The sequence below is a fragment of the Lynx canadensis genome, chromosome D4, assembly GCF_007474595.2.
Source record: "Lynx canadensis isolate LIC74 chromosome D4, mLynCan4.pri.v2, whole genome shotgun sequence".
NCBI lineage: Eukaryota > Metazoa > Chordata > Mammalia > Carnivora > Felidae > Lynx > Lynx canadensis.
Genome location: NC_044315.2, coordinates 81,380,674 through 81,403,437, shown reverse-complemented (window position 1 = coordinate 81,403,437; position 22,764 = coordinate 81,380,674). Strand labels below are relative to the sequence as shown.

General features: G+C 40.4%; 2 protein-coding genes across 2 annotated transcripts; one reads left to right on the top strand and one right to left on the bottom strand.

The window, feature by feature from the left end:
* Positions 1-6,288: 6,288 nt before the first annotated feature.
* Positions 6,289-7,233, top strand: LOC115499441 (olfactory receptor 1L8-like). The gene has a single exon (XM_030293353.1). The coding sequence runs from the start codon at positions 6,289-6,291 to the stop codon at positions 7,231-7,233; it is 945 nt and encodes a 314-aa protein (XP_030149213.1).
* A 12,549-nt stretch (positions 7,234-19,782) lies between these two features.
* LOC115499440 (olfactory receptor 1J4-like) lies at positions 19,783-20,792 on the bottom strand. The gene is given in 2 exon segments (XM_030293352.1): positions 19,783-20,771; positions 20,774-20,792. Coding segments are annotated over 2 exon segments (1,008 nt in total).
* Between the last annotated feature and the right edge of the window lie 1,972 nt (positions 20,793-22,764).

The window sequence follows — 22,764 nt, the reverse complement described above, 5'->3', positions numbered from 1 at the left end:
ACTGCATTGAATATATATACCACATCATCTTTATCCATTCATCCATAGATGGATATTTGGGCTCTTTCCATACTTTGGTTATTGTCGATAGTGCTGCTATAAACATTGGGGTGCATGTATCCCTTCAAAACAGCATACCTGTATCTCTTGGATAAATACCTAGTAGTGCAATTTCCAGGTCATAGGGTAGCTCTATTTTTAATTTTTTGAGGAACCTCGATACTGTTTTCCAGAGTGGCTGCACCAGCTTGCATTCCCACCAACATGCAAAAGAGATCCTTTTCTCCGCATCCTCGCCAACATCTGTTGTTGCCTGAGTTGTTCATGTTAGCCATTCTGATAGGTGTGAGGTGGTATCTCAGTGTGGTTTTGATTTGTATTTTCTTGATGATGAGTGATGTTGAGCATTTTTTCATGCGTCGGCTGGCCATCTGGATGTCTTCCTTGGAGAAGTATCTATTCATGTCTTCTGCCCATTTCTTCACTGGATTATTAGTTTTTTGGCTGTTGAGTTTGATAAGTTCTTTATAGATTTTGGATACTAGCCCTTTATCTGATATGTCATTTGCAAATATCTTCTCCCATTCTGTCAGTTGCCTTTCAGTTTTGCTGGTTGTTTCCTTCGCTGTGCAGAAGCTTTTTATTTTGATGAGGTCCCAATAGTTCATTTTTGCTTTTGTTTCCCTTGCCTCCAGAAACGTGTTGAGTAAGAAGTTGCTGTGGGCAAGATCAAAGAGGTTTTTGCCTGCTTTCTCCTTGAGGATTTTGATGGCTTCCTGTCTTACATTGAGGTCTTTCATCCATTTTGAGTTTATTTTTGTGTATGGTGTAAGAAAGTGGTCCAGGTTCATTTTTCTGCATGTTGTTGTCCAGTTTTCCCAGCACCACTTGCTGAAGAGACTGTCTTCATTGCATTGGATATTCTTTCCTGCTTTATCAAAGATTAGTTGGCCATACATTTTTGGGTCCATTTCTGGGTTCTCTATTCTGTTCCATTGATCTGAGTGTCTGTTCTTGTGCCAGTACCATACTGTCTTGATGATTACAGCCTTCTCGTATAGCTTGAACTGTGGGATTTTGATACCTCCAGCTTTGGTTTTCTTTTTCAAGATCGCTTTGGCTATTCGGGGTCTGTTCTGGTTCCATACAAATTTTAGGATTATTTGTTCTAGCTCTGTGAAGAACGCTGGTGTTACTTTGATAGGGATTGCATTGAATATGTAGATTGCTTTGGGTAGTATCGACATTTTAACAATATTTGTTCTTCCTATCCAGGAGCATGGAATCTTTTTCCATTTTTTTTGTGTTTTCTTCAATTTCTTTCATAAGATTTCTGTAGTTTTCAGTGTATAGATTTTTCACCTCTGTGATTAGATTTATTCCTAGGTATTTTATGGTTTTTTGTGCAACTGTAAATGGGATTGATTCCTTGATTTCTCTTTCTGTCACTTCATTGTTGGTGTGTAGGTGTGCAACTGATTTCTGTGCATTGATTTTACATCCTGCAGCTTTGCTGAACTTATAAATCAGTTCTAGCAGTTTTCTGGTGGAATCTTTTGGGCTTTCCATATAGAGTATCATGTCATCTGCGAAGAGTGAAAGTTTGACCTCTTCCTGGCTGATTTGGATGCCTTTTATTTCTTTGTGTTGTCTGATTGCAGAAGCTAAGACTTCCAATACTATGTTGAATAACAGTGGTGAGAGTGGACATCCCTGTCTTGTTCCTGGCCCTAGGGGGAAAGCTCTCAGTTTATCCTGTGTTTTACACTTTAAAGTTATGTTCTGTGTCAATTATATCTCAATAAAGCTAGAAAAAAGGAAGGAAGGAAGGAAGTGAAGGAGGAAAGAAGGAAAGAAAGAATTAAGTGAATGAATAGAAAGAAAGCCACATGAAAGCCGCAGGACTCTAACCCAAGGCTTTTTGTCTATGTATTATTTACTCTTAATATGTCGATTAAAATTTAAATATTAAACTAAAGGCTAAAGAAAAAGACACACGTATATCGTGTGAGACAGTAGTTTATGCTGAAGGCTGCAGCAGAATGTGTTTCATTCCTTACACTTCGTTATGGATTATGTTCACCATGATACACAATATTCTCTATATAAAACCCACGAGGAAATTTTCTCTCTGATTTCAGTGCCAATAATAGTTGTTATCCTCACTTTTCAGATGAAGAAACTCAGGCTTACAAGCAACTAGCTTAGTGGCAAGGCCAACATTCTATTAGATATCTTCTTTCCTCAACACTAATCCTCAAAAACTTCCCTGAGTCTAAATTCTAAAAATACATACACTATTTTCCCAAAGTCCCTTTGCTAAATATGACAACAACAATTGCATACCCTGTGCTTTAAACACACATAAACCGACATTAACCTAATCCCACACAGGAAAAAGAAACCAGATCCACATGCCTGCCAAGATACTGGAACACACATACACACCACTGATCTACCCCCACTGAATCCCCTAGAAACTCCCACCTCCCTGCTCTAGAATATACCTCGGTCCACACCTGCATCCCCAAACATAAAAATATTCACCCGCATAAATATTTGTCCATTTCTGATAACCCAGAGTTGGGGAAACTAAGGCACACCCTTGAGATGTTGCAGTGAGATTAATTGGCTCTGGGATGAGCCCCACATCAAAACAGAAAGCCACTGGGCTCCCCTATCCCCTCGAGTCAGCAATGCTGGGTGTTATTTCCAGTCTGCTTCCTCTGCTTACAGCAAGCACAGGATCAGCTCCCTTGAGAGGTCATCACACCACAACTCCTTCAGCCTAACAAGGGCCCCCAAGGCCAGCAGAGCAGAGCTCAGACTCAGGAGATAGTCTGGCTTCCACCATCAAGACAGTCCTTGCCCCTTGAGTCAAGACGTCTCTGCCTTCTGAGATGGGGAGCTAGGAGAGCAGCAGCATGCTGGGGGCCAGACTTGAGGGATTGGAGTCCAGTGAGGGGAAACGTGCTATGCCTTCCAAGTAGCACATCAGCTCCCCCGCCTTCCCTGTTCCTCTCCTTGTTAATCAGCCCAGAGTGGCATGGGAGAAACATGAGGGGGCTGTGCTTGGCTGAGAAGCAGACTTGCAGCTGAGTAGCAGATGCGGTGCAGACCAGTTTCTAGAGAAAGTGGAAGGCAAGAACAGCATCTGGATCTGGAGGTGAGCTTTGGTAAGCTGGCCACCCTCTTGGCCAGCTTCCCTCCAACCTCTGGCACTTACTCTTTCCTCCCTGAGAATTTCAAATATTTTGTGGATTAAGCAGTCATAGTGTCCGACTAAAACCTCCACCTGGCTTTTGGTTTTCAGTCCATCCAGTTTGACCTCTAGACCATCTACACTGTGTGCTTTGCTAGAAGTAAACCACAGGAAGGAAGGAAGGAAGGAAGGAAGGAAGGAAGGAAGGAAGGAAGGAAGGAAGGAAGGAAGGAAGGAAGGAAGAAGAAGGGAGGAAGGAGGGATGGAGGGAGGTAAAAGTGAAGAAGAAAACAAAACAAAACAAAACTATTATATTCCCAGCCTCAGTCATTCATCTTGTGTTTTGAGAACTGTTCTTCTTGATTCTCAGGTTCAAAACCTTTCTTCTTTCTAGTTATCATAGTAGGTGATCCTCACATCTATGACCTGGATCACCCAACATCATTAATTAAACCAAATCTCCACTAATTTCTTATTTTCACAAGCAGCCTTTTCACAAATGGCTCATTTTTTAATATTGGCCTGTGTTTGACAAACTGTCTTGCAGCCATGGTGTCTCATTTGCTATTCATAAACATCAGGAATCAGCTTGTGAGCAGGTGACCAAGGACAAATCAAACCCCCATCTTTTGTCTTAACTCCAGGACACTGTCCAGCACCAACCACAACTCTCCATGCCAGACATGCCCCAGACATGCATGGCCAATTTTCTCCACCTGATGTTGGCCAATTAATCATAGATGTTCAAAATTTCAAATCCACCATCTGTGTAACACAGCAAGATCGGTCACCTCTTTAGCCACTACAAGGATAGATTCTGAACATGGGAAAAGAAAGATTGTTAGTTAAGAGGGAAAGAAAGGGAGGTCATTTAGGAAATGACACAGTGAGGAAAACAGTGCCTGTGTGTGATTGTGACAGACAGTATATACACCAAAACACGAGGAGGTGTAGCCTGAGGGTTAAGAGCATGAGCTTCAGAGTGATTCAGCTTGGAGTTCAAATCCTGATTGCTACTCACTTACTTAGTGACCTTGAGCAAACCACTTCACTCTAAGCCTCAGGCTTCTGATAACAACACATACGTTGTGATCCCTCAACGTGGGAATTTGTGAGGTGCTTAGCACAAGCTTGACATGTAGTACATTTTCAATAATATTGGTTATTGTTTTAACTTTAACTACTGGTTCACTCAGATCATTCAATGCCTAAACAAATCATCCTTCCATAAGATCTTACAAAATCATGAGGTTACTCTGACAACTTGGCAGTGAGGGATATGATACTTCAATCATGTGAGTTAATTGATTTTGAGGACAACCAGTCATAGCAGATAAGGGAAAGCAACAATGGGATTGATGATGATCAAGAGTTTCTGCTGAGTGTTCACAATATGCTTGTCTCTCTCCTGAGTGTAGATGCATTTCTCACTAAATCCTCATGAGCATGCATGTATTTGTGTCCAATATCATACATGGTGAATCTGAGGTGTAAAGATGTTTAGTTATTTATGATAAAGTTGTAAGCACATTTAAGACTTACTGTCTTAGCGAGTTTTGGATATGCAGTGCAGTGCTATTACCTATAATTACCCTGATGTACAGGACATCATTTAGTTGTTAATGTAAATACAACATTTAATTGTTAAATGAATTCATATATTAATATATAATAAAATGTTTAATGCATAAAAATTCCAATGCATGGGATTATTCAAAAAGTATGAAAGAATATACTGTTTCCAAGGAAATTATTTTAGGGGTGCCTGGATACCTTGGTTGGAAGAACATGTGACTCTTGATCTCAGGCTTATGAGTTTGAGGCCCACGTGAGGTGTAGAAATTACTTAAATAAAACTTAAGAAAAAGAAATTATTCTAAAAATTTTGGTGATATATAAGTATGGTGACTATAGAGATTTTTATGGTAACAAGGAATATATAAGTAACCAATATCTCAAAATTTTTAAAAATCCCTATGTGATATGTCCATTAAGAAGGTATGGGTAAATATAAGACTCTAAAAATTGTTTGAAAACACTTTATTTATACAAGATCTCCCATTGCAGAGAGGTTTGTAGTAGCAATAAGTGGAGACCACTTTTTTGTCCATCACCAAAGTGATATTGTCCATAACTCGATATGTCTGGAGAAAAAGCATAGATAGATAGATAGATAGATAGATAGATAGATAGATAGATATCTCAACAGTTAATAGATGAAAATTAACATATTTCTCATAGATAGTTTTGCATACACATAGGAAAAGTGAATTATAAAGATTCAACAAAAAATTGTTGAATACCCAACGATTCAATAATCCTGTACAAATGGATTCTCATCCTGTAGAAATAAGATTCAGAACATAGAGTTAAAGAAAGGAAAAACAATTTACAAAAAAAGGGGAGACTTACACTGGTGATGATAGCATCCATGAACTAAGGAGGATGAACCCTTCATCCTATGTCCAGAGGAGGAAAAGCCCATTTTGTTGAAACAGGTTCAACATTCCCATTAGATTTTCCCTGTTGGTTATTTTGGCAAACCCTTATTTTTTTCCAAATCAATGCAAATATGAACTTTACAATGCCACCACTGGGTTTCCTTTGATAGGAAATGAGTGTCCTGTGACCTCCCGTACCAAAAATACCTCCACTCCATTCCCCATTCATCTTCATCCCTTATATACTGCTTTATGTTGTTTGTTGATGATCTGTCTCCCCAACTAAACACGAGCTACACAATGGCAAGAATTTCCCTGTTTTTATCACTACATCCCCAACAAGAGAACAGGCTTTGCACAGAATAAGAACTAATGAACTGGAATCAACAAGGTCCATCTCTGATGGTTTCTAAAGGTAAATTCTTCTTCTGTCTCTCCAGCCTTCAGTATAAGGCCCTTGTGATGCCCATGGATTTGGGAAGGGAGAAATACATCAAGGACCATGACACTTACAAGCTGTCTCTACAGAACAACTAATTGCAACAAAACGGAAAAAACAAGACTTGCTGGGTTCTGATGATTTGGATTCTGGACTTGCAGTATGGTAAATAATAAGCCATCTTGTATATAAGTAGACCCAAATCAATGGAAAGAGTCAACCAAACCAGCAGTGTTTCCGAGTTTATCCTCCTGGGACTCTCCTCCCGGCCTGGGGACCAGAAACCACTCTTTATCCTCTTCCTCACCATGTACCTGGTCACCATAACAGGGAACCTGCTCATCATCCTCGCCATCCACTCTGACCCCCAGCTCCAAACCCCCATGTATTTCTTCCTGAGTTTCCTGTCCTTCACTGACATTTGCTTTACAACAACCATTGTCCCCAGGATGCTAGTGAGCTTCCTGTCAGAGAAGACCATCTCCTATGCTGGGTGTCTGACACAGATGTATTTTATTTATGCTCTGGGCAACACTGACAGCTTCCTCCTGGCGGTCATGGCCCTTGACCGCTATGTGGCCATCTGTGACCCCTTCCATTATGTCACCACCATGAACCACCACCGCTGTGTCCTGCTGGTGGCCTTTTCCTGCTCACTTCCTCACCTCCACTCACTCCTGCACACACTGCTACTGAATCGTCTCACCTTCTGTGACAACAATGTTATCCATCACTTCCTCTGTGACCTCAGTCCCCTGATGAAATTGTCCTGCTCCTCCACATTTCTCAATGAAATCGTGATAATGTCAGAATGTTCAGTTGTTTTGGTGACCCCCTTTGTGTGCATCACCTTCTCTTATATACGAATCCTCATCACAGTTCTCAAGATCCCCTCAGCTGCTGGGAAACGCAAAGCCTTCTCCACCTGTGGCTCTCACCTCACTGTGGTAACCCTCTTTTATGGAAGCATCTTCTATGTCTATTTACAGCCCCTGTCCACCTACACTGCCAGGGACCACATAGCAACACTTGTCTACACAGTTCTTACCTCCATGCTGAACCCTTTTATCTATAGCCTGAGAAACAAAGACCTGAAACAGGGCCTGAGGAAGCTGATGGGCAGGAGGAAATCCCAGGCAGCACCCTCTTGACAAACCCACAAGTGGAATCTGCTTCACTTGAATCTAATATCTGCTAGATCTTGGTGAACAACTGAACTGTTGGAGATGAGCTTTTTTAACCCATGTGAGACAGGCTGTTGTGGATGCTCACATGCATTGATGACAGCCCACCAATTGTCCCCTTCTCTGCTAAAATCATGATACTCTTCCTCACCATTCCTCCATTTCCCCATAAAGACTCGTCACCTCATCCTCCAAATACTGCTTGAAACTAATTCTCTTCCCACAAATACTTCCTGAACAAATTGCTCTCCTTTTATTGAGACTTACCCTCCAAAACCCTTCACATGGCAGCCTATTGCTGGAAATGATTACTGAATTTGTAGCTTTTGAATGTCTTTGCAGACATTTCATGTGGAAAAGAATGGAGGCAGAGAAGGAAGGGAAGGAGAATTACATTTTAGCAACTTTTCTCATTGTGAGGATTTTTATAATTCCCCATTTTTCGGTCAAAAAACGTTTCCTTCCTTAAAAATTTTTACCCTTACTCCTCTCTTAAATTTTTTTTAATCTTTATTTATTTTCAAGAGAGAGACAGAGTGTGAGCAGGGGAGGAGCAGAGAGAGAGGGAGACACAGAATCTGAAGCAGCCTCCAGGCCCTGAGCTGTCAGCACAGAGCCTGAAGTGGGGCTTGAACTCATGAACCATGAGATCATGACGTGAGCCGAAGTCAGACACTCAACCGACTGAACACCCAGGTGCCCCACTTTTACTCCTCTCTTAAATTTATATCCTTATTAAATTGTTGTGCTTTTGTTCTGTTTAGTTTCCTGGGTTGTTTTTTTTTTTTTTTGTTGTTGTTGTTGTTTTTTACCATACAATTTAAAAAATGGGAATGGCCAGAAAGAACAAGAACCAAGAGCAATTACTTGAAAGTTATCCATTCCACAGCGGGGAGATTGGGACATTTCTTATTCCCATTTATCTTCGAAGGTATATGTTTAAAAATATGTGATTGAATGCTTCATTCTAGAAATTCCCACTCTGAGGAGTCTAATCTATGGAAATATTGTCATAAATATATATTGGATATTGAGATTTTTTCAGTCATTCCCAGATTATAACAGATAAAAATTCAGAACAACCTAAAATCCTACCAATAAAGAATAGAGAAATTAATTATGGTTAATCACACAGAATGTAAGAATATGCAGCAGGTTGAAAGAATAAAATGGATGTCTATTACTTCTTTTTTTTTACTTTTTTCAGTATATGAAATTTATTGTCACATTGGTTACCATACAACACCCAGTGCTCATCCCAAAAGGTGCCCTCCTCAATACCCATCACCCACCCTCCCCTCCCTCCCACCCCCCCATCAACCCTCAGTTTGTTCTCAGTTTTTAACAGTCTCTTATGCTTTCGCTCTCTCCCATTCTAACCTCTTTTTTTTTCCTTCCCCTCCCCCATGGGTTTCTGTTAAGTTTCTCAGGATCCACATAAGAGTGAAAACATATGGTATCTGTCTTTCTCTGTATGGCTTATTTCACTTAGCATCACACTCTCCAGTTCCATCCGCGTTGCTACAAAGGGCCATATTTCATTCTTTCTCATTGCCACGTAGTACTCCATTGTGTATATAAACCACAATTTCTTTATCCATTCATCAGTTGATGGACATTTAGACTCTTTCCATAATTTGGCTATTGTTGAGAGTGCTGCTATAAACATTGGGGTGCAAGTGCCCCTATGCATCAGTACTCCTGTATCCCTTGGGTAAATTCCTAGCAGTGCTATTGCTGGGTCATAGGGTAGGTCTATTTTTAATTTTCTGAGGAACCTCCACACTGTTTTCCAGAGTGGCTGCACCAATTTGCATTCCCACCAACAGTGCAAGAGGGTTCCCGTTTCTCCACATCCTCTCCAGCATCTATAGTCTCCTGATTTGTTCATTTTGGCCACTCTGACTGGCGTGAGGTGATATCCTAGTGTGGTTTTCATTTGTATTTCCCTGATGAGGGGCGACGTTGAGCATCTTTTCATGTGCCTGTTGGCCATCCAGATGTCTTCTTTAGAGAAGTGTCTATTCATGTTTTCTGCCCATTTCTTCACTGGGTTATTTGTTTTTCAGGTGTGGAGTTTGGTGGGCTCTTTATAGGTTTTGGATACTAGTCCTTTTTCCAATATGTCATTTTCAAATATCTTTTCCCATTCCGTTGGTTGCCTATTAGTTTTGTTGGTTGTTTCCTTTGCTGTGCAGAAGCTTTTTATCTTCATAAGGTCCCAGTAGTTCATTTTTGCTTTTAATTCCCTTGCCTTTGGGGATGTGTCAAGTAAGAAATTGCTACGACTGAGGTCAGAGAGTTCTTTTCCTGCTTTCTCCTCTAGGGTTTTGATGGTTTCCTATCTCACATTCAGGTCCTTTATCCATTTTGAGTTTATTTTTGTGAGTGGTGTGAGAAAGTGGTCTAGTTTCAACCTTCTGCATGTTGCTGTCCAGTTCTCCCAGCACCATTTGTTAAAGAGACTGTCTTTTTTCCATTGGATGTTCTTTCCTGCTTTGTCAAAGATTAGTTGGCCATACGTTTGTGGGTCTAGTTCTGGGGTTTCTATTCTATTCCATTGGTCTATGTGTCTGTTTTGTGCCAATACCATGCTGTCTTGATGATGACAGCTTTGTAGTAGAGGCTAAAGTCTGGGATTGTGATGCCTCCCGCTTTGGTCTTCTTCTTCAAAATTACTTTGGCTATTTGGGGCCTTTTGTGGTTCCATATGAATTTTAGGATTGCTTGTTCTAGTTTCAAGAAGAATGCTGGTGCAATTTTGATTGGGATTGCATTGAATGTGTAGATAGCTTTGGGTAGTATTGACATTTTGACAATATTTATTCTTCCAATCCATGAGCAGGGAATGTTTTTCCATTTCTTTCTATTGTCTTCAATTTCCTTCAAAAGCTTTCTATAGTTTCCAGCATACAGATCTTTTACATCTTTGGTTAGATTTATTCCTAGGTATTTTATGCTTCTTGTTGCAATTGTGAATGGGATCAGTTTCTTTATTTGTCTTTCTGTTGCTTCATTGTTAGTGTATAAGAATGCAACTGATTTCTGTACATTGAGTTTGTATCCTGCAACTTTGCTGACTTCATGTATCAGTTCTAGCAGACTTTTGGTAGAGGTTATTGGGTTTTCCATGTATAATATCATGTCATCTGCAAAAAGCAAAAGCTTGACTTCATCTTTGCCAATTTTGATGTCTTTGATTTCCTTCTGTTGTCTGATTGCTGATGCTAGAACTTCCAACACTATGTTAAACAACAGCGGTGAGAGTGGGCATCCCTGTCGTGTTCCTGATCTCAGGGAAGAAGCTCTCAGTTTTTCCTCATTGAGGATGATGTTAGCTGTGGGCTTTTCATAAATGGCTTTTATGATCTTTAAGTATGTTCCTTCTATCCTGACTTTCTCGAGGGTTTTTATTAAGAAAGTTGCTGAATTTTGTCAAATGCCTTTTCTGCATCGATTGACAGGATCATATGGTTCTTATCTTTTCTTTGATTAATGTGATGTATCACGTTGATTGATTTGTGAATGTTGAACCAGCCCTGCATCCCAGGAATGAATCCTACTCGATCATGGTGAATAATTCTTTTTATATGGTGTTGAATATGATTTGCTAGTATCTTATTGAGAATTTTTGCATCCATATTCATCAGGGATATAGGCTGTAGTTCTCTTTTTTTACTGGGTCTCTGTCTGGTTTAGGAATCAAAGTAATACTGACTTCATAGAATGAGTCTGGAAGTTTTCCTTCCCTTTCTATTTTTTGGAATAGCTTGAGAAGGATAGGTATTATTTCTGCTTTAAACGTCTGGTAGAACTCCCCTGGGAAGCCATCTGGTCCTGGACTCCAATTTGTTGGGAAATTTTTGATAACTGATTCAATTTCTTCGCTGGTTATGGGTCTGTTCAAGCTTTCTATTTCCTCCTGATTGAGTTTTGGAAGCATGTGGGTGTTTAGGAATTTGTCCATTTCTTCCAGGTTGTCCAGTTTGTTGGCATATAATTTTCCATAGTATTCCCTGATAATTGTTTGTATCTCTGAGGGATTGGTTGTAATAATTCCATTTTCATTCATGATTTTATCTATTTGGGTCATCTCCCTTTTCTTTTTGAGAAGCCTGGCTAGAGGTTTGTCAATTTTGTTTATTTTTTCAAAAAACCAACTCTTGGTTTTGTTGATCTGCTCTACAGTTTTTTAAGATTCTATGTTGTTTATTTCTGCTCTGATCTTTATTATTTATCTTCTTCTGCTGGATTTAGGCTGTCTTTGCTGTTCTGCTTCTATTTCCTTTAGGTGTGCTGTTAGATTTTGTATTTGGGATTTTTCTTGTTTCTTGAGATAGGCCTGGATTGCAGTGTATTTTCCTCTCAGGACTGCCTTCGCTGCATCCCAAAGCGTTTGTATTGTTGTATTTTCATTTTTGTTTGTTTCCATATATTTTTAAATTTCTTCTCTAATTGCCTCATTGACCCATTCATTCTTTAGTAGGGTGTTCTTTAACCTCCATGCTTTTGGAGGTTTTCCAGACTTTTTCCTGTGGTTGATTTCAAGCTTCATAGCATTGTGGTCTGAAAGTATGCATGGTACGATTTCAATTCTTGTATACTTATGAAGGGCTGTTTTGTGACCCAGTATGTGATCTATCTTGGAGAATGTTCCATATGCACTCGAGAAGAAAGTATATTCTGTTGCTTTGGGATGCAGAGTTCTAAATATATCTGTCAAGTCCATCTGATCCAATGTATCATTCAGGGCCCTTGTTTCTTTATTGACCGTGTGTCTAGATGATCTGTCCATTTCTGTAAGTGGAGTGTTAAAGTCCCCTGCAATTACCACATTCTTATCAATAAGGTTGCTTATGTTTGTGAGTAATTGTTTTATATATTTGGGGGCTCCCGTATTCGGCGCATAGACATTTATAATTGTTAGCTCTTCCTGATGGATAGACCCTGTAATTATTATATAATTCCCTTCTTCATCTCTTGTTACAGCCTTTAATTTAAAGTCTGGTTTGTCTGATATAAGTATGGCTACTCCAGCTTTCTTTTGACTTCCAGTAGCATGATAAATAGTTCTCCATCCCCTCACTCTCAATCTGAAGGTGTCCTCAAGTCTAAAATGAGTCTCTTATAGACAACAAATAGATGGGTCTTGCTTTTTTTATCCATTCTGATACCCTATGTCTTTTGGTTGGTGCATTTAGTCCATTTACATTCAGTGTTATTATAGAAAGATATGGGTTTAGAGTCATTGTGATGCCTTTATGTTTTATGCTTGTAGCGATGTCTCTGGTACTTTGTCTCACAGGATCCCCCTTAGGATCTCTTGTAGGGCTGGTTTAGTGGTGATGAATTCCTTCAGTTTTTGTTTGTTTGGGAAGACCTTTATCTCTCCTTCTATTCTAAATGACAGACTTGCTGGATAAAGGATTCTCGGCTGCATATTTTTCCTGTTCATCACATTGAAGATCTCCTGCCATTCCTTTCTGGCCTGCCAAGTTTCAGTAGAGAGATCAGTCACGAGTCTTATAGGTCTCCCTTTATAAGTTAGGGCACGTTTATCCCTCGCTGCTTTCAGAATTTTCTCTTTATCCTTGTATTTTGCCAATTTCACTATGATATGTTGTGCAGAAGATCGATTCAAGTTATGTCTGAAGGGAGTTCTCTGTGCCTCTTGGATTTCAATGCCTTTTTCCTTCCCCAGATCAGGGAAGTTCTCAGCTATTATTTCTTCAAGTACACCTTCAGCACCTTTCCCTCTCTCTTCCTCCTCTGGAATACCAATTATGCGTATATTATTTCTCTTTAGTGCATCACTTAGTTCTCTAATTTTCCCCTCATACTCCTGGATTTTTTTATCTCTCTTTTTCTCAGCTTCTTTTTTTTCCCATAATTTTATCTTCTAGTTCGCCTGTTCTCTCCTCTGCCTCTTCAATCCGAGCCGTGATCTTTTCCATTTTATTTTGCAGCTTGTTTACTGCGTTTTTCAGCTCCTCCTGACTGTTCCTTAGTCCCTTGATCTCTGTAGCAATAGATTCTCTGCTGTCCTCTATACTGTTTTCAAGCCCAGTGATTAATTTTATGACTATTATTCTAAATTCACTTTCTGTTATATTATTTAAATCCTTTTTGATCAGTTCAATAGCTCTTGTTATTTCCTGGAGATTCCTTTGAGGGGAATTCTTCCGTTTGGTCATTTTGGATAGTCCCTGGAGTGGTGCGGGACTGCGGGGCACTTCCCCTGAGCTGTCTTGAATAACTCGCGCTGGTGAGTGGGGCCGCAATCAGACCTGATGTCTGCCCGCAGCCCACCGCTGGGGCCACAGTCAGACTGGTGTGTGCCTTCTCTTTCCCTCTCCTAGGGGTGGGATTCACTGTGGGGGCGTGGCCCGTCTGGGCTATTTGCACACTGCCAGGCTTGTGGTGCTGGGGATCTGGCGTATTAGCTGGGGTGGATATGCAAGGTGCATGAGGGCGGGAGGGGCAGGCTCAGCTCACTTCTCCTTTGGTGAACCACTCTGGGAGGGTCCCCGCGACCAGCAGGAGGGAGTCAGACCCGCCGCTGGAGGTGTGGCTCTGCAGAAACACAGTGTTGGGTGTTTGCGCGGTGCAAGCAAGTTCCCTGGCAGGAACTGGTTCCCTTTGTGATTTTGGCTGGGGGATGGTCGAGGGAGTTGGCACTGGCGAGCGCCTTTGTTCTCCGCCAAACTGAGTTCTGTCATCCCGGTGCTCAACAACTCTCCGTCCAGTTGTCCTCCAGCCCTCCCGTTCTCCAAGCAGAGCTGTTAGCTTATAACCTTCCAGATGTCAAGTCCCACTTGCTGTCAGAACACACTCCATCCGGCCCCTCCGCTTTTGCAAGCCAGACTCCGGGGTTCTGCTTGGCGGGCGGACCGCCCCTTCACCCTGGCTCCCTCCCGCCAGTCCGTGGAGGGCGCACCGCCTCTCAGCCCTTCCTACCCTCTTCTGTGGGCCTCTCGTCTGCGCTTGGCTCTGGAGACTCCGTTCTGCTAGTCTTCTGGTGGTTTTCTGGGTTATTTAGGCAGGTGTAGGTGGAATCTCAGTGATCAGCAGGACGCGGTGAGCCCAGCGTCCTCCTATGCCGCCATCTTCTGTCTATACTTCTTTGAAAAGCCATTAGGTAGGAAAATCAAGATGTGGCACAAGTAAAAAAGTATGAATTCATTTTTTTTTAATTGTACAAATCTGTGTATGTGTATAGTCACTAGAGTAAGAATGAAAGTTCAGTGGGGGAGAGAGGGAGAGAATTGCCAATTAATACATGGTTGTAACATCTGAATTTCTTTAAATTAATATATATAGCTCATATAAACCTATTAATATATTAGATTACCAAATAAATAAGTAACAAAACAACGTAAGAAATAGAGAACCCAAAATAAATCCTTATTTATATAATCAAATGATTTTTGCCCAAGTGCAAATGCAATTTAATGAAGAAAGAGGCAGCCATTTGATAAATTATGCTGGAACAACTAGATATGCCATAGGAAATAATTAGTCTTGACCCCTTACTCACACCATACACAATAGGCTCATAGACCAATAGGCTCATAGACCTAAATGAGAGGGATAAAACTAAAATTTATCAAATAAAACAGAATACACACACACATATGTACATATATATAAATGTATGTATGTATTTGTGACCTTCAGATGAGTGAATATTTCTTTTTTTCTTTTATTTAAATCCAAGTTAGTTAACATATAGTGTAATAGGTTTCAGGAGTAGAATTTAGTGATTCATCACATATATAACACCCAGTGCTCATCCCAGCAAGTGCCCCCTTTAATGCCCATCCACCATTTAGCCCATCAACCCCATCCAACACCCCCCAGCAACCCTCAGTGTGTTCCCCGTATTTAAGAGTTTCTTATGTTTTACCTCCCCCTCTATTTTCATCTTACTTTTTCCTCTTTTCCCTATGTTCATTTGTTTTGTTTCTTAAATTCCACATGAGTGAAATCATATATTTATTGTTCTTTGACTGACTTATTTCATTTAGCATAATGTATTCTAGTTCCATCCACATTGTTGCAAATGACAAGATTTCATTCTTTTTCATTGCTGAATAATATTCCATTATATATGTATATATATACACACCCCTTCCATTATATATATGTAATATATACATTATATTACATATGTATATAATATATATATTGCATATATATGTGTGTATATATATATACAATATTCCATTATGCACACGCACACACACACACACACACACACATACACACACACACACCACATCTTCTTTATCCATTTATCAGGCAATGGACATTTGGGCTCTTTCCGTGCTTTGGCTATTATTGGTAGTGCTACTGTAAACATTGGGGTGCATGTACACCCCCCCTTCAAATCAGTATTTTTGTATCCTTTCAATAAATACCTAGTAGTGCAATTGCTGGGTTGTAGGTTAGCTCTATTTTTAATTTTTTGAGGAACTTCCATACTGTTTTCCAGAGTAGCTACACCAGTTTGCATTTCCACCAGCAGTGCAAAATGGTTCCCCTTTCTCCTCATCCTTGCCAACATCTGTTGTTCCTGAGTTGTTAATTTTAGCCACTCTGACTGGTGTGAGGTGCTATCTCATTGTGGTTTTGATTTGTATTTCCCTGATGGTAGTGATGGTGACATCTTTTCATGTGTCTGTTAGCCATCTGGATGTCTTCTTTGGAAAATTGTCTATTCATGTTTTCTGCCCATTTTTTCACTGGATTATTTGTTTTTTGGGGTGTTGAGTTTGGTAAGTTCCTTATAGATTTTGAATATTAGCCCTTTATTCAATGTATCATATGAAAATATCTTCTCCCATTCCATTTGTTGCCTCTTAGTTTTACTGATTGTTTCCTTCCTTGTACAAAAGCTTTTTATCTTGATGAGGTCCCAATAGTTCATTTTTGCTTTTATTTCCCTTGCCTCCACAGAGATGTCAAGTAAGAAGTTGCTGCAGCCCAAGTCAAAAAGGTTACTATCTGTTTTCTCCTATAGGACTTTGATAGTTTTCCTTCTCACATTTAGATCTTCCCTCCATTTTGAATTTATTTTTGTGTATAAGATACCTAGGACTAAACCTAACCAAAGAGGTAAAAGATCTGTATGCTGAAAACTATAGAATACTTATGAAAGAAATTGAGGAAGACACAAAGGAATGGAAAAACATTCCATGCTCTGGGGAGCCTCGGTGGTTCAGTTGGTTAAGTGTGCAACTTCAGCTCAGGTCATGATTTCGTGGTCTGTGAGTTTTACCCCTGTGTCGGGCTCTATGTTGACAGCCCAGAGCCTGGAGCCTGCTTCAGATTCAGTGTCTCACTCTCTCTCTGCCCCTCCCCTGCTCATGCTCTCTCTCTCAAAAATAAAGATTAAAACATTTTTAAAAAAACATTCCATGCTTATGGATTGGGAGAAAAAATATTGTTAAAATGTTGATAATACCCAAAGCAATCTACACATTCAATGCAACCCTTATCAAAATAACACCAGCATTCTTCATAGAGCTAGAACAAACAATCCTAAAATTTGTATGGAACCAGAAAAGACCCTGAATAGCCAAAGTAATGTTGAAAAAGAAAACCAAAGCTGGAGGCATCGCAATCCCAGACTTTAAGCTGTATTACAAAGCTGTAATCATGAAGACAGTATGGTATTGGCACAAAACCAGACACATAGATCAATGGAATAGAATAGAGAACCCAGAATTGGACCCACAAATATATGACCAACTAATCCTCGACAAAGCAGGAAAGAATATCCAAAGGATAAAGACAGTCTCTTCAGCAAATGGTGCTGGGAGAACTGGACAGCAACATGCAGAAGAATGAAACTGGACCACCTTCCTTCTGCTCTTCTACATGCTCACTCCTCTTCAGTGACCAGTCTCCTTTCTGTTCCTGGAACATAGCTGACATTGTCACATTTCAGAGCATTGCAGCTGCTGTACCTGCTCCCTGACATGCTTTTCCTGCAAATATCCCTGTAGCTCCGTTCTCTGATGCCTTCAATTCCTTGCTCAAATAGCACCTTCTTGGTGAGACCAATCCTCATCACACTATTTAAAATAGCAGCCTAGGCCCTGGATTCCTGATTTCTTCACAGTGTTGCATTTTGTGGCACTTAAAACCATGAAGTTTACTTACATATTATGTTTATTTTCATTGTCATCCTCTACTAGAATATAAGCTCTACAAAAGGAAAATATTTCTGCCTTATTTGTTCTCCTCTAGAAATTTCCATAAGCCCAGGAAACACGTCCTAAATACCTGTCAAAAAAAATCAATTATTTTTATATACATTTATAGTTTTCTTTTCTAGAAATCAGGTCATGCTGTTTGTGGAGCAAAAGATAACCCATTTTCATAACCTAGAATTAAGAAGGCATAAGTAAATAAGCTGTCCCCACAAAGAAACTTCCAGTTAAAAAAAAATACACCCTACATTGGTTTAGAGAATTTGGGAATGAGATTTAATGCACTGTGCCTCTCTGCTGAGTTTTTGGCACAGGCAAAAACTGACTTAAGGATACTAAAGCCAACATATTTGCAAATGTTTTACTTTTAGACACAATATGTAACTAGCAAATATATTACAAATGCAGTCTCAACTTCTTTACTTTAAACACTTAGAGCAATACTTACTTTTTATAACTATAGACATGATAGACAAAAGGACAAAAACACTAAATTGTTTATTGTTATCTCATTTACATAAATTTATACACACTATGAATTATCATTAAATTTCATATTAGTCATTTTTTATACAAACAATAGCATTTATTTACCATTTTTAGTTTTAATTACAGTATAGTTAACATACAATGTTATCTTAGTTTCAGGTGTTCAATATAGTGATTCAATAATTCTATTCATTATTCAGTGTCATATTAACTATTTTTATGCCTTTTTGTTTATCAAAAATATACTGCACAAACCTTAATACTAACTCAGCTATAATGGCCCAGATATTAGTTTTGTTCTATAAACAAGTAGCATATCACATTTAAGAAGTCCTCTTTTAAAAACTTTTTATAGTTTATTAATTTTTTTTTAATTTTTAGAAAAAAATTTTTTAATGTTTATTTATTTTTGAGACAGAGGGAGACAGAGCATGAATGGGGGAGGGGCAGAGAGAGAGGGAGACACAGAATCAGAAGCAGGCTCCAGGCTCTGAGCCATCAGCCCAGAGCCAGACACAAGGCTCGAATTCACCAACCGCGAGATCGTGACCTGAGCTGAAGTCGGACGCTTAACCGACTGAGCCACCCAGGTGCCCCAATAGTTTATTAATTTGTTGAGAAAGAGAGTACAGGGAGGGGTAGGGAGCAAGGGGGAGAGAGAGAGAGAGAGAGAGAGAGAGAGAGAGAGAGAATCCCAAGGAGGCTCCACACTGTCAGCGAAGAGCCCAATGTGGGACTCAAACTCACGAACCATGAGATTGTAACCTGAGCTGAAATCAAGAATCAGACACTTAACTGAGCCACCTAGGCGCCCCTCACATTTGAGAAATCTTATCTCTTTAACTTGGCATCAGTAAGTTAAGGGGTCAGAAGGTATAACTTACACAAAATGCAATATAATTTAGACCACAAATCTTAGTCTAAGATTGTTTCTCTTCAAGAAGAAACAGAACGTGTAACCTTCCTTCAGAAAAAGAAGTTCATGTGTTTTGATATCACAGCAATTCATTTATTTCTCTTCAGATAGATAAGGCCATACCTTAAAATGTTGACTTGACAAAAATGAGAGTTGCTGATAATGCCATATACCAATGCTTATGGGAGAATAATGAGGACAAGAAAAGATACCTAAGGCTAAGGCAATAGGTTATGGAGATCATAACCTGAAAAATAGGCAGGGAATACAATCCAAGTAGGGATCCAAAAAGGGCGGAGAGACCATTGAAATCAAGGAAAACAAGGAAACAAAGGCAGTCAATGTATCAGTTAGCTTTTGCTGCATAACAAACCATCCCCAAATTTAGTGGCTTAACAACAACCACTTGTTTATATGACAATTCCATGCACTTGCAATTTGAGCAGGGAATGTGCTAGCTGGATAGGGCTTCTTATCTGGGTTTGGTTCAACTGATCACAACAAGGGCTCACTCATGCTTCTGCTGTCACCTACCAAGTCACCAGGTAGCTGGTTGATTCTTAGCTGGAGCATCTTGGTTCTCCCTCACATGGCCCCCATCTTCACACACCCTAGCTTGGACTATTTCACATGGTGGTCTCAAGGTTCCAAGAGGAGAAGGAACAGAGTCTACATAGGCTTGGAAATCTCACACCACTTTCACTGAATCTATTAGTCAAAGTCAGTCAGAAGTCCTGTCCCGATTCAGTGGGTAAGGAAACAAACCACATTTGTAAGAGGGGCAGTGAAGTAATTTGGCCATTTTTGCTATCTACAACAGTCACCTACACAATTTTTCAAGGAGGTGTCTCTAGAAACATCACTAGGACAATTAAGAATATGAGTGAGTAACTGTTACTTAGAAAAAATAATTTTCCTCCTATAAAGTATCCCCAGAGCCAATTTCATGTCCCTGTTCCTCAGGCTATAGATAAAGGGGTTTAACATGGGTGTCACCACTGTATATATAATGGAAGCAATTATATCTTTGACTTCGGAATTGTTTGATGAAGGAATGAAGTAAATCATTGCAAGAGTCCCATAGTACAAAAACACCACAAGGAGGTGGGAGCCACAGGTGGACAAGCCTTTGCAGATCCTCTTGATGGAGGGAACGCCTAGGATGGTGGCCCCAATGCGAATATAAGAGCCGAAAATAGCACACAATGGCAGGAAGGCAAACACTCCCCCCTCGGTGAAGATAACTAGCTCATTGAGGGAGGTGTCTGAGCAGATCAACTTCAAAAGGGCAGTGAGATCACAAAAGAAATGAGGGATGGTATTGTCAGCACAGAAGGACAGGCGGGACAGAAGGAGAGTATGCAATAGGGCATGGGCACACGAGAAGAACCAGGATCCAGCCACCAGTAAGATACACAGCTCCTCCCTCATGACAGTGGTGTAGTGGAGTAGTTGACAGATGGCCACATACCTGTCATATGCCATCACTGCAAGAAGGAAATTGTCAAGACAGACAAAAAATATGAAAAAATACATCTGGGAAATGCATGCCACATAGGGGATGGATAAGTGCTGAGTCTGCATGTTCATCAGCATCTTTGGGACGGTGACAGATGAGAAAGAGATATCAGAGAAGGCCAAGTGGCTGAGGAAGAAGTACATGGGCGTGTGGAGGCGAGAGTCCAGCCTGATGAGCAGGATGATGAGCAGGTTCCCCAGCACCGTGGTCAGGTACATGCCCAGGAACAGGGTGAAGAACATGCCCTGCTGCTCTGGCCGGATGGGGAGCCCCAGGAGGAGGAACTCGGACATGCTGCTCTGGTTCTTAGGCCTCATGTTGTTCTTATCTCTGCTGGGGATGGAAGGAGTAGGGAGTGTCAGGACTGAGATATGGTGGTTATCATCACTATGTGTATATTACACCACATGCTGTTTCTCCTGGAAACGGTATCAAAATTCAGACACACCACACATTTTGCTGTCTGAATCTTCCATCTGCCCCATTGTGGTCACAGAGTACATTGGATTTCCAACAGCAAACAAGATTTCCTTCAAAGGAGGCCAGCATAAATTTCTTTACTTACTTAACCATGTTCCAGATACTTTCTTGGCACTGAGAATAAAACAGAAAATAAAATATGCAATCCTCTTCCTCCTTAGAGCTCACAATTATTGAGCACAATATAGAGTACTGATCAGGAGCTAGGGCCCTGTAGCTAAAAATCTTGAATTGGACTCCAACCTCAATAATTTACTCCCTGAATGACCCTGGGGACTCTTTGTCACCATAATCAGAGATCCTACTCTTCATCATTCTGCTGTTCCTGCCCTTCATTCATTTGGCAGAATATTCTAGTCCATGTTTGGAATTGTTTCAGGGCTTCAAAATTACCCTGGCCACCTGCTTGATTGCCTAATTATACTCATACATATGATGACCCTATATTATCTTATCCAAGCCAGCATGCTTTAAGAGTGAAAAGAGGGGCACCTGGCTGGCTCAGTCGGTTGAACATCCAACTCTTGATTTCGGCTCAGGTCAGGATCCTAGGGTCATGGGATCAAGCCCTACGTTGGGATCTGCACTGAGCATGCAGCCTGCTTAAGATTTCTCTCTCTCTCCCTCTGCCCAGGCACTCTCCCTTTCCCTCTAAAAATAATTTTTAGAAAAGATTGAGGAGAGAAGTTATATAATAATTATACCAGAACAATAGGTCTACACCAAGATTTTCCTAGGCAAGCCAGAATGTATGGTCACCTGCTTACACCACACTTTACAATTTTCAAAGGTCTTTCACATGCACTTAATTACATTAATTAGTAAACATTTATTGAGTGCCTGTAAAGCAGAAATTCCAGCAGTTAATTCTTTCATCTTACTATAGTGGAAACAGGTGTGAAGTCACATACTCCATGGCATGTAGTGGTTGATAGACTCTGATATAAAGCATAGAGATTCTGATAGTCTTTACACTAAAGGCCAGGCTCCCTTGCTGGGAATTAAATCAGACTTAGAGGCCACATACAGAAGCCCTACGATGGAACCCAGTGAGACAGCATCATTCTAACGATAGGGATCTGATAGAAGAGTCTCTTCAAAGAACGAAGATGAGCTCAGCCATTTCTGAGCTCATCTCAGTCAGTGGGACCAGATGGAGGGCAGTGACTTAAACCTTCTGCTGATCCGTGGCTGCCCAGTGACATTCATTGGATAAAACTTCTCTTTGGAATTCAAGCATTTTGGGGGTGAAATCCAAAAGTTTTGTGTCAAGTAGAATCTTCACCTTCAAGGATTGGACCAGGAAGAATAGAACCCTGATGCAAGCCAACCCTGTGTGAAAGAAACGGCTGACCCAGAAATAGCACTGCTAGGAATTTATCCAAGGGATACAGGAGTACTGATGCATAGGGGCACTTGTACCCCAATGTTCATAGCAGCACTCTCAACAATAGCCAAATTATGGAAAGAGCCTAAATGTCCATCAACTGATGAATGGATAAAGAAATTGTGGTATATATACACAATGGAATACTATGTGGCAATGAGAAAAAATGAAATATGGCCTTTTGTAGCAACGTGGATGGAACTGGAGAGTGTGATGCTAAGTGAAATAAGCCATACAGAGAAAGACAGATACCATATGGTTTCACTCTTATGTGGATCCTGAGAAACTTAACAGGAACCCATGGGGGAGGGGAAGGAAAAAAAAAAAAGAGGTTAGATTGGGAGAGAGCCAAAGCATAAGAGACTGTTAAAAACTGAGAACAAACTGAGGGTTGATGGGGGGTGGGAGGGAGGGGAGGGTGGGTGAGGGGTATTGAGGAGGGCACCGTTTGGGATGAGCACTGGGTGTTGTATGGAAACCAATTTGTCAA